At 36.5% G+C, this 16,479-nt stretch overlaps 1 protein-coding gene across 17 annotated transcripts in view; it reads right to left on the reverse strand.

The window, feature by feature from the left end:
* The window catches only part of ACAP2 (ArfGAP with coiled-coil, ankyrin repeat and PH domains 2), a 177,290-nt gene that overhangs the window by 35,207 nt on the left and 125,604 nt on the right, over window positions 1-16,479 (reverse strand). For 9 of the 17 annotated variants that reach the window (XM_031007305.3, XM_055382698.2, XM_055382699.2 and 6 more), the window contains one exon: window positions 10,965-11,077. In XM_031007305.3, coding sequence (XP_030863165.1) covers window positions 10,965-11,077 — 113 coding nt within the window. Of the gene's footprint in view, window positions 1-3,257; window positions 3,279-10,964; window positions 11,078-16,479 lie in introns of all 17 variants that reach the window. The other 8 variants (XM_055382700.2, XM_055382696.2, XM_055382695.2 and 5 more) reach the window with 1 other exon arrangement.

Genomic DNA, 16,479 nt, shown 5'->3' on the forward strand with positions numbered 1-16,479 from the left:
ACCGACATCTAACAAGAGATAATCACAAATTAGCTTGGCCTTACTTTCATATAAAATACTCCTAAGTAAAATAATCAAAGTTATTACTACAAATGATTCACTCAACTATTTATATGGTTCTGCTCATTACTGTAAATTATTAGACAAACAATTTACTTATGATCTTTTTTAGAAGAAAAATCTAAGCTATGTATTACATATTTACTAATTCTAATTTATTAAAACAATAAAAGACCTAAAGGCATAAAAAAAATTCACAGCCAAAAGCCATTCAGAAAAGAAAGCAAAACTTCTTATCAAGCATGAAAGGTAAAACAGTATTTGAATCATTATTTTAAAATTAGTTTCATGTGAGATGATTTCTATTGTAACATTAGTTATTAATCAATTAGCAGATATTCTACCTTTTCATTGATACTAATATGAAGCATTAGAAATTGTATTTAGACATTTAGAATTTCTATTTTTAAAAATTAAGTTAATTATCCAAAGCTGTTCTCATCTCATGACTAGAAGATGCTTTTCCACTTTTAAGCCATTTACTAGACAGACTTAGGTTTTCTTGTCACTTAAAGAGGAATCGCCTTTACCATTAAAAAAGACATTTGTTAAATAAGCATCTAGATAAAATGAGCTAGGTTGCCTCTAAATGCAAATCATCAAGAGGTAGGCTAGAAAAGGAAGAACTTCTGGGTTTCTTTACTTTGGGACAGATAGTTGGTTAGAAATGTTAAGGAAATACCTACAAACAAACAAAATGGTGCAACCCTGCCACATGGGATGACATGCAATGGAAACAATCTCTGACACTGATGAAAGCATTTGTGTAAAAATCATTTGAAGTAGGGTGAACTGCAGTAATACAAAATCATTTGTTTTATATCATAGTAAATTCTGTAATTTGATGAAAGCTACCAAGAGTTTTACTAAACAACAAATTATGTAAACTTTTCACGGTTCTGAGGGCTTCAAAAAATTAACTTCTCTTGACCAGCTGCATCTTAGGACAATATCTTCTAAAAATAGTATTAAAACTTATGTTGTTGTCAAAGACCTAGCCCTCTGATTATTAACCTAAGGATCATATGTATTTCTGAAACCCAGTTCCTCTGCCATCTATCTGCTTCTGAATGACGTTTTCATAACATCAATTTTTATAAACTGAGGAAAGAAAATATAAACTCTTAATTTCACATCTCTTAAGGAAAAACGTCATATATCCTAGGTAGAAAACATTTTTTCAATTATTATACTAAGATTTGTGTGTCTTATGACACTATCACTCCTCCATTGCTATTATAAATTTAAAAAACTAGTAACATTGACCAAAACTTTAATCACGTAAGTAAAAGGGAATATAATTTTTAATTATTTCTAAAGAATAATCCTAGTTGTTATTAACATTTCATTGTGTTTTTTTTGTTTTTTTGTTTTTTTTGAAGCAGAGTCTCACTCTGTCGCCCAAGCTGGAGTGCAGGGGTGCGATCTTGGCTCACTGAAATTTCCACTTCCTGGGTTCAAGCAATCCTGGTACCTTAACCTCCAGAGTAGCTGGGGTTACAGACACACGCCACCACACCCTGCTAATTTTTGTATTTTTAGTAGAGACGAGGTTTTACCATGTTGGCCAGGCTGGTCTCTAACTCCTGGTCTCAAGCGATCCACCCACCTTGGCCTCCCAAAGTGCTGGGACTACAGGCGTGAGCCACCACGCCCGGCCCTAGTTGTTATTAACATTTCTAAGAAAAGGAAAAGTAAGACTTAAAAACAGCTCATGGACTGTGAAATATAGAAAAAATACTTAACTTTGGATTCAGAAACTGACCACAAAGCCAAAATACAAGACAGTTTTCTGTTTTGTTTTTTGTTTTTGTTTTTGAGATGGAGTCTCACTCTGTTGCCCAGGTTGGAGTGCAATGGCACGATCTCGGCTCACTGCAACCTCCGCCTCCTGAGTTCAAGCGATTCTCCTGTCTCAGTCTCCTGAGTAGCTGGGATTACAGGCATGCACTACCACGCCCAGCTAATTTTTGTATTTTTAGTAGAGACGGGGTTTCGCCATGTTGGCCAAGCTGGTCTTGAGCTCCTGACCTCAAGTGATCCACCTGCCTCAGCCTCCCAAAGTGCTGGGATTACAGGCATGAGCCACCGCGCCCGGCCAAGACAGTTTTTAAAATAGAAAAATTTCTTGCTTCATTAAGAAAAATAAGGTACCACTTTGTATCTCAAATTGAAATAACTCAATACACATTTTATTAAATTCTAAATATTATACTTTAAAATATATTTGTTGTAAATATTAAATTTATAAATTATTAAATATTATTAACATACTAATTAGAGCTTCCAAATGACAAAATTTGGGCAGGAAAAGAAAAAAATACATAAACAAAAAAATCGAGTTATCTTTTACCATGTTTCATCACTAGTCCCAGACTGCTCTTGAAATCAAGAACATGAGTAAAAGTCAAACTTCTAAATCTGTAGAAGCATTATCACTAAAACTATACAGATGATGGGTTTATTTACACATTCATGTAAGTGCCAAACAGGTAAACAACTGGTAAAAATTAAAAGCCTGAACATGAATGCTCCTTTACTTCAATTTATTTTTATACAGAGAAAATAAATGGCAAAACAAAAAAAGGTAATGAACTGACAATGTATTCTTTCAAGATAATCAATATGGTTTTACCAAAAGGACTAATCCTAGTTACTGCTCAAATTTTTAAAAAGAGTTTACTAGCTTATTTCCCTCTATATTTTTATTTGTTTAGATATATATGTAATTTTTTTTAGAGACAGGGCCTCACTCTGTCACTCAGCCTGGAGTGTCGTGGTGCAATCACAGCTCACTGCAGTCTGGAAATCCTGGGCTCAAGTGATCCTCCCACCTCAGCCTCTGGAGTAGCTGGGACCACAGAGGCATGCCACCACATCCAGCCTTTATTTCTCTTTTTAAAAAAATAAGATATGTTTAAAAAAAAAGTAAATTACTCAATCTGTATCTTCTTTGGGTAATTATAAATAAATCAAATATTCCTTTACAGATTAAAACAAATTGAGGAGATGTGCAACTAAAAGGTATAATTCCATTTCTCAAATAAAAGTTATATTTTCTTCCCAATTTAAAACATAAAGAGACTTTTCATCCATTGCAAGTAATCCAACTGGAATGCAAGTTAATTATGAGCTTTCTCGTGCCAAAAAGGAAACTGGAGTAAGATGAGGGTAAAGGGAAGGAAGCCATTTGGTACCTGATGTGATCGGGCTTTTTCCTGTCGTGTGAAAAAATGGGGCAGGATTAAAACATAAGGGAAAGGTGGTAAAAGAATGAAAACGAAAAATGTGCAAAATAAGCAAAGGACTAGCATGATACGAAAATAAAGCAAGAATTAAGAAACAAGCTTAAGCTCTGAACCTAACAAAATAATCAGAAGTATCTGTTGCATTTTATTAACTTTTTATACACATATGCATTTGTACAATTAATTCCAACTCTTAAGACTCTGAAAATTTCAGGAATATTCAAAAAGTTCTTCAAATACTACATTACAGGAAGTTCTGGTAGGATTTAGCATACTTGGATATACCTCTACTATTATTTTCTGCCTCAATGGTCATGGCTATAAAATATAGATAGTACCTCGCGCCTCATCTTAATCAGCTGCTCCTAAAAATTAAGGAAAACAATCACTGTAGGAATTGCCTATATAAACCTGAGATAAATGAAAAGTCTTCATAAAGAAAGTAGGTTCACTAAATAGAGGATGTCAAAGATTATAAAATATTAGGCAAATAAACATTTCTCCCAATTGCCCATCCCATTTTCATGAAATGGTTATCAGTGACTTGAAGGCCACACATACGTAGTATTAATCTTTAATCCATGTATATACTTCTTATAATACAAAAGGCCAATAGAAATAAAACATTTACATCTATACCAGCAGCATACAGAACATTTTGCTTTAAAATCCTGTGTAGTACCTTCTATGCTCTTAGCTGTATTTTCTATTTCAACAAAGACTGAGCATAGCAAGTAATTATTCAGTTTTATTAGTTTTTCCAAGTTATAACTAAATATGTTAGTATCTATTTATTTTCCTTCATCTTTTCAGAATTTAATCATAAAAAGCAAAAGAGAATATAAGTTCTAATAATCCACTAATTTGAGCCTGAAAGGAAGCTGCCACACTGAGAAAATGACCCAACAAAGAAAGATTATTGTGGTGACTTCACTTATATCTTCAGAAAAATATATTTTATAGATTTATAAAATTTTTGAGATATTACCAACTACAACAGTTCACCTAAGACATAAAACTTTTCACTCCTTATGCTATTTCAATCGCATCATACAAAATATTATCTATTCAATTAAATTCCAGATTTTGGAATGACCTGAAATACACTTGTAATTTATGAAGCACAAAGTGAGGTTTTATTAAAACTATCTGGAAATTCCTAGTCACACTCACATTTCCCTGAGGAAGAAAGTTTTTTTTTTTTTTTTTAAATTTTTGTGGGTACATAGTAAGTGTATCTTATTTATGGGAGAAAGAAGATTTTTTTTTTTCTTTTTTTGAGACGAAGTCTCACTCTGGTCGTCCAGGCTGGAGTGCAGTGGTACAATCTCGGCTCACTGCAACCTCTGCCTCCTTGGGTTCAAGTGATTCTCCTGCCTCAGTTTCCCGAGGAGCTGGGATTACAGATGCGTGCCACCATGACCGGCTAATTTTTATATTTTTAGTAGAGACAGGGTTCTCGCCATGTTGGCCAGGCTGGTCTTGAACGCCTGACCTCAAGTGAACTGCCCACCTCGGCCTCCCAAAGTGCTGGGATTACAGGCATGAGCCACCATGCCCAGCCAGAAGGTCTTTTTAAATAGTTGATTTTGATAAGACTGTACGCAATAATTCCATAGAAGTATAGGTAATAGCAAATGTGTGGTACCCTATGGTGACTAAAAAAGAAAGGTGCCCTAAAAGTAATCCATAAACAATCCCAAAAAAATATTTAAATAGCAGGCAGAAATATCTTCATATTTGAATCACTGGATTCCTGAATTTTTTAAATTAACTCACCAATATCATAAATACAGTCTTTTACTCAAAGTCCAGTAAAATAAATTAAGCTGGGCAGAGAATTGGATTTTGAGATACTTTAAGAAATTTGAATTCCAAATTTTTAATATTAAAAAGCAGAAAAGCAGAAGAGAATTCTAAGTAACATTTAAAAGATTACTCTTCTTTCCTCTCCCTTCTGTCTAGAAATACTTAAAGACTTTAGTCACAAGGTTTGGACTTTCGTTGATTGGCTGATTGAGACAGGGTCTCCGTCACCCAGGCTGGAGTGCAGAGGCACAATGCAGAGGCTCACTGCAGCCTCTATCTCTTGGTCTCAAGCGGTCTTCCCGCCTCAGCCACCTGAGTAGCTGGGGCTACAGGCACCACACCACCACACCTGACTAATTTTTATATTTGTTTTTTGTAGAGATGGGGTTTCACCATGTTGCCCAAGCTGGTCTCCAATTCCTGGGCTCAAGCAATCTGCCTGCCTTGGCCTCCCAAACTGCTGGGATTAGAGGCATGAGCCACAATGACTGGCCTTATATGCTATATTCTTTTACAAGTCAGAATTTTACTAGTGTTTTCGGCAAACGTTCTTCAATAGCATGTGAAAATGATATTAATTTGCTATCCATAATTTTTCCTAATAATGTAAGTGTTTCAGGAAGTTCTTCTAAAATGAAGTATTTTTTCATAGTTGAAGCTGTATCTTGTTCTATCAAAATAAAGATGGTTTGGAATTTTCACAGCAAGTAAGAAAAATGCCATAGGATACTTGAGGAAGAGTTCGGAGTTCCAGGTTTTGCCCCTCAATTTGTTCACAAACCAGCTGTGTGATCTTGAAAAAGTGACTATGTCTCTGAAGCTCCATTTCTTTACTGAAAATAAGGGGGCTCTACAATCTATGATTCTAATCAATAACTGCCATTTCACTACGTATAGATGGCATCTCCTTTATTAAAAACAGCCTAATTTCCAAAGGCATTGTTTTTTTCACTTTGTAAATAGGAGGTAATGTCTACATTAATTAACCATTATTCCTCACTTGATTTTAGCTGCATTTTAATATCTATGCCAATGTAATTCAGAAAATTAATCATAATGAAAAGGTTCATGTATAAATCAAAATTGACTTCCTTCTATTGTCCTAAATGGCAGTGCAATATTCCACTAACACTTACTATGCTTCATTTTGAAGTCTGAGACCATCTCTCATGGCAGTAGTCCATGGAAATTCATTTCTTTTCTTCTTAACATAATGGTATGTTTCTATGGATTTACTGTATTTTCACTTTGTTAAACTTTAAGTAGGTTGTTTTGAAATCCGAAGGCTAAAATTCAATTCTGCCATTATATCATGAAAACATACTGGTGAGTAACCTTTATTATAAAGACTCACCAGTCAAGCTGATTTTTTTGTTTGTTTGTTTGTTTGTTTTTCCAACTTCTACTCTGGCTACAGAAATTTGTCAGGAAAGGCTTAAAAGACTACTGTCTTACTTTTTAGAGCTTAGAAAATGTAATTTTAAGTTTTTATTTTCACTTTAGCTAGAAACATTATTTCTAACCACACTACTTGAGTTGGTCCTCCTATATTCATGTACTATTCTTTTATTTATTTATTTATTTATTTATTTATTTAAGAGACAGAGTCTCACTGTGTCGTCCAGACTGGAAGTGCAGTGGCACAATCCTGACTCCTACAACTTCTGTCTCCTAGTTCCAAACGATTCTTCTGCCTCAGCCTCCCAAGTAGCTGGGATTACAGGCATGCGCCACCACGTCCAGCTAATTTTTTCTATTTTTAGTAAAGACAGGGTTTCACTGTGTTGGCCAGGCTGGTCTCAAACTCCTGGCCTCAAGTGATACACCCACCTCAGCCTCCCAAAGTGCTAGGATCACAGGCATGAACCACCATGTCCAGCCCATGTATTATTTTTAAAGCTCTCTAAACTCAGGTTTAACATCAAATATAATCATTATTCTTTCCATTTTATATTAACTCTCAGGTTCAGAAAAATTATTTTGAATAAAACAAACCATCTACCATGTAAACATCTAGCAATATCAAATGCTGGGGAAATGCTCAATAAATCACTGACATTCAGAAATGTCAGTGAATTTTTTTGTTTGTTTTTTTGAGACAGAGTCTCACCCAGGCTGGAGTGCAGTGGTGCAATCTCGGCTCACTGCAGTCTCTGCCTCTGGGGTTCAAGCAATTCTCCTGCCTCAGCCTGCCAAGTAGCTGGGATTATAGGCATACAACACCAGGCCAGGCTAATTTTTGTATTTTTAGTAGAGATGGGGTTTCACCATGTTGGCCAGGCTGGTCTCAAACTCCTGACCTCAAGTGATTCACCTGCCCCAGCCTCCCGAAGTGCTGGGATTATAGGCGTGAGCCACCGTGCCCACCCAGTGAATGTTTTTTCTATATAACCTTGACACCAAGACATAAGAATAATTACACTAGAAACCCATTTTAATAAAACATTAAATTTTTCCATTTAACAAAAATGTACACAAAGTTAAACTTACTAGGAAATTATATTTACTAATGTCCATTTTTTTAAAATAAAAACAACCATCATTAAATTCATATTCTCTTCAAGTAATAAAATAAACACATTATAACCAATAATATAATAGTAAATCAACCAGAATCCAACTACTACTCATATTACAGAATTTTTTTGACTACTTTTTTATTTTTGGCAAAAATAGAGGCATCTTTGAATCACAGATAATCACTGATACCCAGAAGAATGATCCTGCGACAACCAATCTTTTGGTTGAAGCTTTAATGTCTGAAGTTATTTCATTTTAGTATATTACTACATGAGAAAATACAATGAAATATTTTATACATTCTTTTAACAGACATTTAACAGATTTATATTTTATAAAAATTTGTTTAGCAACACCTTCAAAGTTTTTGGTAGCCATCAAGTTTAGAATAAAGGAGCATCAACTGCCACAGCTTCATATATGAAAAAAATCCTATTTCCTAAAACTCCTGTTTTATTGAAGTTATTGCAAAGATCAAAAGATCAGGATCGCCTAGCTTAAAGATTCATAAGCATTTTGTTCACAAAGGGCAGGAAAAAAAAAGATTCATAAGTGATATGGACTGGCTCTGTGTCACTACCCAAATCTCACCTTGAACTGTAATCCCCACGTGCCGTGGGAGGGATGTGGTGGGAGGTGACTGGGTCATGCAGGCGGTTTTCCCCATGCTGTTCTCGTGATGGTGAGGGAGTTCTTAGGAGAGCTGATAGTTTAAAAGTGGCAGTTTCCCCTGAGCTCTCTCTCTCCTACCATCTTTGTGAGGAAGATGCCTGCTTCCCCTTCTGCCATAATTCTAAGTTTCCTGAGGCTTCCCCAGCCATGTAGAACTGTGAGTCAATTTAAACTCCTTTCTTTATAAATTACCCAGTCTCAGGTAGTATCTTTCTAGCAGTGTGAATATGGACTAATACAGAGACCTGGTACCAGCAGAGTGGGGTATTGCTATAAAGATAATCTGAAAATGTGGAAGCCACTTTGGAAATGAGTAATAGGCAGAGGTTGGAACAGTTTGGAGGGCTCAGAAGGCAGGAAGATGAGGAAAAGTTTGGAACTTCCAAGAGACTTGTTGAATGCTTTTGACCAAAATGCTGATACTGATATGGACAATGTAGTCCAGGCTGAGGTGGTCTCAGATGGAGATGAAGAACTTATTGGGAACTGGAACAAATGTCACTCTCGCTATACTTTAGCAAAGAGACTGGCAGCATTTTTGCCCCTGCCCTAGAGATCTGTGGAACCTTAAACTTCAGAGAGAGGATTTAGGATATCTGGCAGAAGAAATTTCTAAGCAGGAAAACATTCAAGAGGTGACTTGGATTTCCTGAAAGTGTACCGTTATATGCGTTCACAAAGAAAAGATAAGAAATTGGAACTTAGTTTAAAAGGGAAGCAGAGCCTAACAGTTCGGAAAATTTGCAGCCTGACCATGAGGTATAAAAGAAAAATCCATTTTCTGAGGAGAAATTCAAGCCAGCTGCAAAAAATTTGCATAAATAATGAGGAGCTGAATGTTTACATCCAAGACAATGGGAAAAATGTCTCCAGGGCATGTAAGAAATCTTTGAGGCAGCCCCTCCCATGACAGGCCCAGAGACCTAGGAGGGAAAAATAGTATTGTGGGCCAGGGCCCAGGACCCTGCTGCTCTGTGCAGCCTTGGAACTTGGTGCCCTGCAACCCAGGCACTCCAATTCCAGCCACGGCTAAAAGAGGCCAAGGTACAGCTCGGGCCACTGCTTCAGAGTGGGCAAGCCCCAAGCATTGGTGGCTTCCACGTGGCATTAGGCCTATAGATGCATGGAAGATGAGAATTTAGGTTTGGGAAACTCCACCTAGATTCCAGAGGATGTATAGAAACGCTTGAGGGTCCAGGCAGAAGTCTGCGGCAGGAGAGGAGCCCTCATGGAGAACCTCTCCTAAAGCAGTGCAGAAGGGAATGTGGGACTGGATCTCCCACATACAGTCCCCACTGTGGCACTGCCTAGTGGAGCTTTGAGAAGAGGGCCATCATCCTCCAGACCCCAGAAAGGTAGATCCACCAACAGCTTGCACCATGCACCTGGAAACACCGCAAGCACTCAATGCCAGCCCATAAAAGCAGCGCAGGGGCTATACTCTGCAGAGCCACAGAGGTGGAGTTGCCTAAGGCCATGGGAACCCACCCGCTGCATAGCCTGCCCTGGAATGTGAGACATGGAGTCAAAGGAGATTTTAGAGCTTTAAGATTTAATGACTGCCTGGCTGGGTTTCGAATTTGTGTGGGGCCTGTGACCCCTTTGTTTTGGTCGTATTTTCCCATCTGGAATGGGAACATTTACCCAATGCCTGTACTTCCCTTGTATCTTGGAAGTAACTAACTTGTTTTTTATTTTTACAGGCTCATAGACAGAAGGGACTTGCCTTGTCTCAGATGAGACTGTGGACTTGGACTTTTGAGTTAATGCTGGAATGAGATAAGACTTTGGGGAACTGTTGGGAAGTCCTGATTGATTTTGAAATGTGAAAAGGACATGAGATTTGAGAAACGCCAGGGGTGAAATATGGTTTGGCTCTGTATCCCCACCCAAATCTCATCTTAAATTGTAATCCCCACATGTTGAAAAAGGGACCTGGTGGGAGGTGACTGGATCATGGGAGCAATTTCCCCCATGCTGTTCTCATGATAGTGAGGGAATTCTCACAAGATATAATGGTTTAAAAGCGGCAATTTCCCCTGAGCCCTCTCTCTCTGCTGCCTTGCGAAGAAGGTGCCTGCTTTCCCTTCACCTTCTGCCATGACTGTAAGTTTCCTGAGGCCTCCCCAGCCATGGAGAACTGTGAGTCAATTAAAACTCCTTTCTTTATAAATTACCCAGTCTCAGGTAGTATCTATAACAGTGAGAAAATGGACTAATACAATAAGCAAACACTAAGTAAAAATGTACATAAACATCATATAGAGGAGAAACCAAAAGAAAAAAGAAAGCTCACTTGTCCTACTCATCTATCATATTCATAATTTGTACTCAAATCTATTTTATAACAAATATAGGAGGTAGACCATATTCAAAACTTATTTACTATAATGAGCTAGCCACTATAGACCAAGCATTATAAAAATTCTCCTTGCTTCCTTATTTAATCCTTGCTTATTTTTAGAATTTAGAATGAATGATTTTATTCTTCACCTTCTTCTAAAGGGCATCTATCTTCAATAGACTGTGTTCAGGAAAGTTTCTATGGAATTTACAGAAGTTAAAGAATTATGAAGGAGAGAGTTGTCAAATCACAGGGAAAGTCAGAAAATCAAAACTATGTACAGATCAAGACTAGTATTTGAAATATATTACCTGTTCCAAGTTTTGAAGGCATTGCTGGCTCGTTTGAACAGATATCCTTCCATAACTATGCCATTTGCAGCATCTACGTTATATTCTAACTTAGAATCATCACTGGAGAAATCCTAGACAAAATAACACATAAAGAAGTTCATATGACTTGACTAAGTTTCCTAGACAAGAAATGGATCCTAAGAAAAGAGTTCAAAAGGAAGAAAAGGTTTATATTAAGACAGTTACAACAATATTAATAAGAAAAATGAAGGGGGACTTAAATGATCAATAATAAAGAAATGTTTCAATACATTAAAGTACTTGACTTTAGTGGATTATTTTATGCAATACTTATTGTGATGACCTAAGGACATATAATTATATAGAATATAGTGCAAAACAGAAAATAAGTCAACATAAACTATATATACATTGTGATTAAAGCACAAAATAATATGTATACGAATAAACAAGGGAAACAAACACTACACAGGGTATGACGTTTAAAATTCTTTTGTTTTATCACAACTTTTTTTTTTCTTTTTTTTTGAGACAGAGTCTCGCTCTGCCGCCCAGCCTGGAGTGCAATGAAGTGATCTCAGCTCACTACAACCTCTGCCTCCCGGGTTCCAGTGATTCTCCCATCTCAGTCTCCCATGTAGCTGGAATTACAGACATACACCATCATGCCCAGCTAATTTTTGTAGAGACAGGGTTTCACCATGTTGGCCAGGCTGGTCTTGAATTCCTGACCTCAGGTGATCTGTCTGCCTCAGCCTCCCAAAGTGCTGGGATTACAGGCATTGGGCCACTGTGTCCAGCCTATCACAACATTTTATGGTGATATGTGTTAACAATTTTTTTAAAGTATATGGTTACATTTAATTGGGATTATTTAAAGTTACCACTATTTTCTAAATATATTACTACCATGGTAGTTCCTTTTTTTTTTTTTTTTTTTTTTTTTTTTTTGAGACTGAATCTCACTCTGTCACCCAGGCTGGAGTGCAGTGGCACAATCTCAGCTCACTGCAACCTCTGCCTCCTGGTTCAAGTGATACTCCTGCCTCAGCCTCCTGAGTAGCTGGGACTACAGGCATTTGCCACCACGCCCAGCTAATTTTTGTATTTTTAGTAGAGACGGGATTTCACCATGTTAGCCAGGCTGGTCTCAAACTCCTGACTTCAAGTGATTCACCTGCCTCGGCCTCCCAAAGTGCAGGAATTACAGGTGTGAGCCACTGAGCCCAGGCATGGTAGTTCTTCAATCTGACAGTGTCTATGGCATTTTTTCCTAAAATAAAATTTAGTTTTCAAAGGAAACAGATCTTAGTCTACAGTTTGAAGTGGGCAAGTTCAACTCATTTTTTTATGAGTACTATGAAATCACTCACAGTCTTCTTCTAGCATTCTAATTATCTAAATCTTCACCTGAATGCAATTTAAACTTCCAATTTTCTTCCACAGATTCATGAAGTTTGGAAATCAGAAATTCAATATTTAAAATATTGCCTAACAAACTTCAAAGCATTTTGAACACAACTCTAAGACTGCTGTTTTCAGCAAATTTAAAACTCTAAAGCCAGTCCCATAACTTTTAAAATTCCTCCTGGACCAATAATTAAAATTAGAATTCTACCCTATTAAGGAGCAGTAAACGTCCTGTCTTGGGAAACATTTTGGCAGCATCTACTGAGATGCTGGGGCCCTGCACCGGAGGGAAGGCAGAGTGACAACCATCTAAGGGCCCTCCAAATTTAAGAGTGTACTAAGTCAGGAACAGGAAACAGACTAAATTCAGAATTTCAAAAGAGAAAAAAAAATAACCTCTCCTGACACCTTTGAAACTTTAACCACGAAAAGACCTGATAATCCAAAATAATCAAATGAAGGAGAATCTGTAAACAAATTGCTACATTGCTTCCTACTTTTTCTTTGGGGGAAAAAAAAAATCAGGGAAACTTTAATGCCTTCATTTAAAATTTATTTGAGGCTACAATTTAATTATACAGAGAGAATTAAGTAAGCAGTAAATATAAATATAACTGACTTTGTTAACATTCTAAAGGTTTCATTTGTAACATCTGCAGTTTTTCATAACCTTGGTCAACTTAAAAGACTTCTTTGAAAGTGCAGGGCATTACAAGTGTTTCTCTAATTTTCAACTATACTTCTTGAGACAAATTGTCTTCAATTTAATTACTATTAATATCAACTAATATTTTGTAGTACTACTTAAAATGTGACAGATTTCATAACTTTAGCAATGAAATATGTTGGATGAAAGACATAGTGTTAGAATCTCCTTAAATACACTGATGACCTGACAAACTAGGAAGGAATACTCAAAGGCAAGAGACTGAGTGAAAACTGGAATTCAAAGAGGTGAGGAGAGCAAGGGCATCTGCCTATCAGGAGAACTTGAGTTTTGGTGTGAGGTCCAGGGAACACAATGCAAAACCAAGGCTGGTCAAAGGGGAATCTAATAGAAACTTTCCCTTTGAAACAGCAAACAAGACAAGAAAAAAACCATTATTACCACTCTCACTCAAGATCATGATGAAACTCCTAGCCAGCAAAATAACCAAAAAAAAAGTACAAGATTGGAAAGAAAGGAAAAAACTATCATTATTGGTAGATGATAACACTTCATACACAGAACATCCAAAAGAATTGAGAGATAAATCAATATTAAAAGAGATTACTAGTTACAAAATCAATACAGAAAAATCAATTTTATCACAGACAGAACAGTGGTAAAATAAATAAATTTAAAGATAACATTTAGAATACAAGTGTCTAGGAATAAATCTAACAAAAGATGTACAAGAAAAATCATAAAACTTTATGAAAGCCATTAAAGAAAACTTAAATAAATGGAGAATATACCAAGCGCATAGATTTGAAGATATAATAAAATAAAGATACTAATTTTGATTCATACAAAACTGAAGGAGGGAAGGTAGGAAGCTTTGCTATTAGATATCAAGAATTTGCTTGCCAGGAACAGAATGACAAACATTCATGTTCTCACTTATTTGTGGGATCTAAAAAATAAAACAAGTGGACTCAGGGAGCTGGAGAGTAGAAGGATGGTTACCAGAGGCTGGGAGTGGTGGTGGGAACCAGGGGTGTCAGCGAGTGGGGATGGTTAATGGATACAAAAAAAAAACAGAATGAATGAGACCTAGTATTTGATAGCACAACAGGGTGACTACAGTCAAAATAATTTAATTGTACATTTAAAAATAATTTAAAAAATACAATACGATTGTTTGTAACACAAAGGATAAATGCTTGAGGGGATGGATACCCCGTTTTCCATGATGTGATTATTATGCATTGCATGCCTGTATCAAAATATTTCATGTACCCCATAAATAATACCACCTACTATGTACTCACAAAAATTAAAAATGAAAAATAAAAATGAAATTAAAAAATTTTTAAAAGCATTTGATCAACCATTAGGCAACCTGGTGGGAAAATGAGATAAAGACTAATAGTTCACAAATAGGATATCCAAATGACCAATAAATACAAGATGCCCATTAGTCACTAAAGAAGTCACTCTAAAGCCAAAAATAATTAAGACAGCATAGTATTGACAGTTCAGACAAAAAGACAGTGAAACAGAATAGAGAAACTGAAATGGGCCTCACATATATGGAAATGTGATATATAACACAGGATATACCACAGAGCATTTGGGAAAGAGCAAACTTTTTTTTTTTTTTTGAGACGGAGTCTTGCTCTTTCACCCAGGCTGGACTGCAGTGGCACTATCTTGGCTCACTGCAAGCTCCGCCTCCCGGGTTCACGCCATTCTCTTGCCTCAGCTTCCCGAGTAGCTGGGACTACAGGCGCCCGCTACCACGCCCGGCTAATTTTTTTTTGTATTTTCAGTAGAGACGGGGTTTCACCGTATTAGCCAGGATGGTCTCGACCTCCTGACCTCGTGATCCACCCGCCTCGGCCTCCCAAAGTGCTGGGATTACAGGCATGAGCCACCGCGCCTGGCCAAGAGCAAACTTTTTAATAACTCGTCTGGATCAACTGACTACCAGTGGGAGAATTAAAAGAAACTAGATCTCTACCTCACACCACACACAAAAACCCAGTTAAAGACCTAAAAAGTGGCACGGTGGCTCACACCTGTCATCCGAGCACACTGGGAGGCCAAGACAGATGGATCACCTGAGGTCAGGAGATCAAGACCATCCTGACCAACATGACAAAACCCCATCTCTACTAAAAATACAAAAATTAGCTAGGCATGGTGGCGTGCGGCTGTAATCCCAGCTACTTGGGAGGCTGAGGCAGGAGAATCACTTAAACCCAGGAGGCAGAGGTTGTAGTGAGCAGAGATCGCGCCACTGCACTCCAGCCTGGGCGACAGGACCAAAATAAAATAAAATAAAATAAAAAATAAAGATCTAAAAAGCAAACCTATAATACAAGAGATATCTCTTCATGATCTTGAAATGGAAAGGATTTACTGAACAAAACACAAAAAGCATCAACTGTAAGACCGATAAAAATAAGCTATATGAAAATTAAAAACACATATGCCTCAAATTTATTATGAATTTGATCAAACATCAGGCAGCCTGGTGGAAAAATGAGAGAAAGATTAATAGACGTTTTACAAGTAAGATATGCAAAAGACCAATAGATATAAGATAAGGTGCTTAAGCTCATTAGTCACTGAAGAAGTTAAAACTACAAGAAGATGTCTATATCTACTGATCAAATTGGCCAAAATCTAAAAGTCTCATAATATAATGAGCTGGCAAATAGGAACTCTCATATAGTGCTATCTGCTAAGATAGTATAATCTTTTGAAAAACAACATAGCATTATCTACTTATGCTAAATGACCTGCTAATGCTAATACACCTTCTAACTCAGCAGTTGTACTCCTAGGTATAAATACACGAGAAATGTAAAATGCGTGCACGTACCCACACACGAATGTTCAAAGCACCACTGTTTCTCCAATTGATCAATTTACATTTTTGAAAAAATCTACATAACTACACGAGACATACTTTCCCTTAGTTTTTAGTGGACTGATTTTTTTTTTTTTTTTTTTTTTACCTGTAACGCAGCCTTGTGTCAGCATTTAAGGGCAGAAAAGAGGTCAGTATTCATAATGAGCAAAAAATAGCACTATTTTCTTTAAAGGAAAACAGTTGAATATTATTTAAAATCAAATAAGTTATTCTTAGAGTTAATAATTTACCATTTTGGAAGCTTCAGTACAACACTGAACTGTGTTCACAATAGGAAAAGATATTAAAAGATGCATAATGTTTATTAAGTAATTCAATTTAAGGAAATATTCAGATAGTTCTACAAATACCATGATATCTCATTTTAATTAAAAACAATTGGTCCCAATTTTTAGCAATCTTTTCATGATCATGTCATTAAAACTCGTTACCCATGAACACATCATACTGTACACTCTATGTAAAATTTTTATCTGTCAACTTAAAATAAAAAGTTAACCAAACAAAAGTTAATCTAA

Source organism: Gorilla gorilla, chromosome 2, assembly GCF_029281585.2.
Source record: "Gorilla gorilla gorilla isolate KB3781 chromosome 2, NHGRI_mGorGor1-v2.1_pri, whole genome shotgun sequence".
Taxonomy (NCBI): domain Eukaryota; kingdom Metazoa; phylum Chordata; class Mammalia; order Primates; family Hominidae; genus Gorilla; species Gorilla gorilla.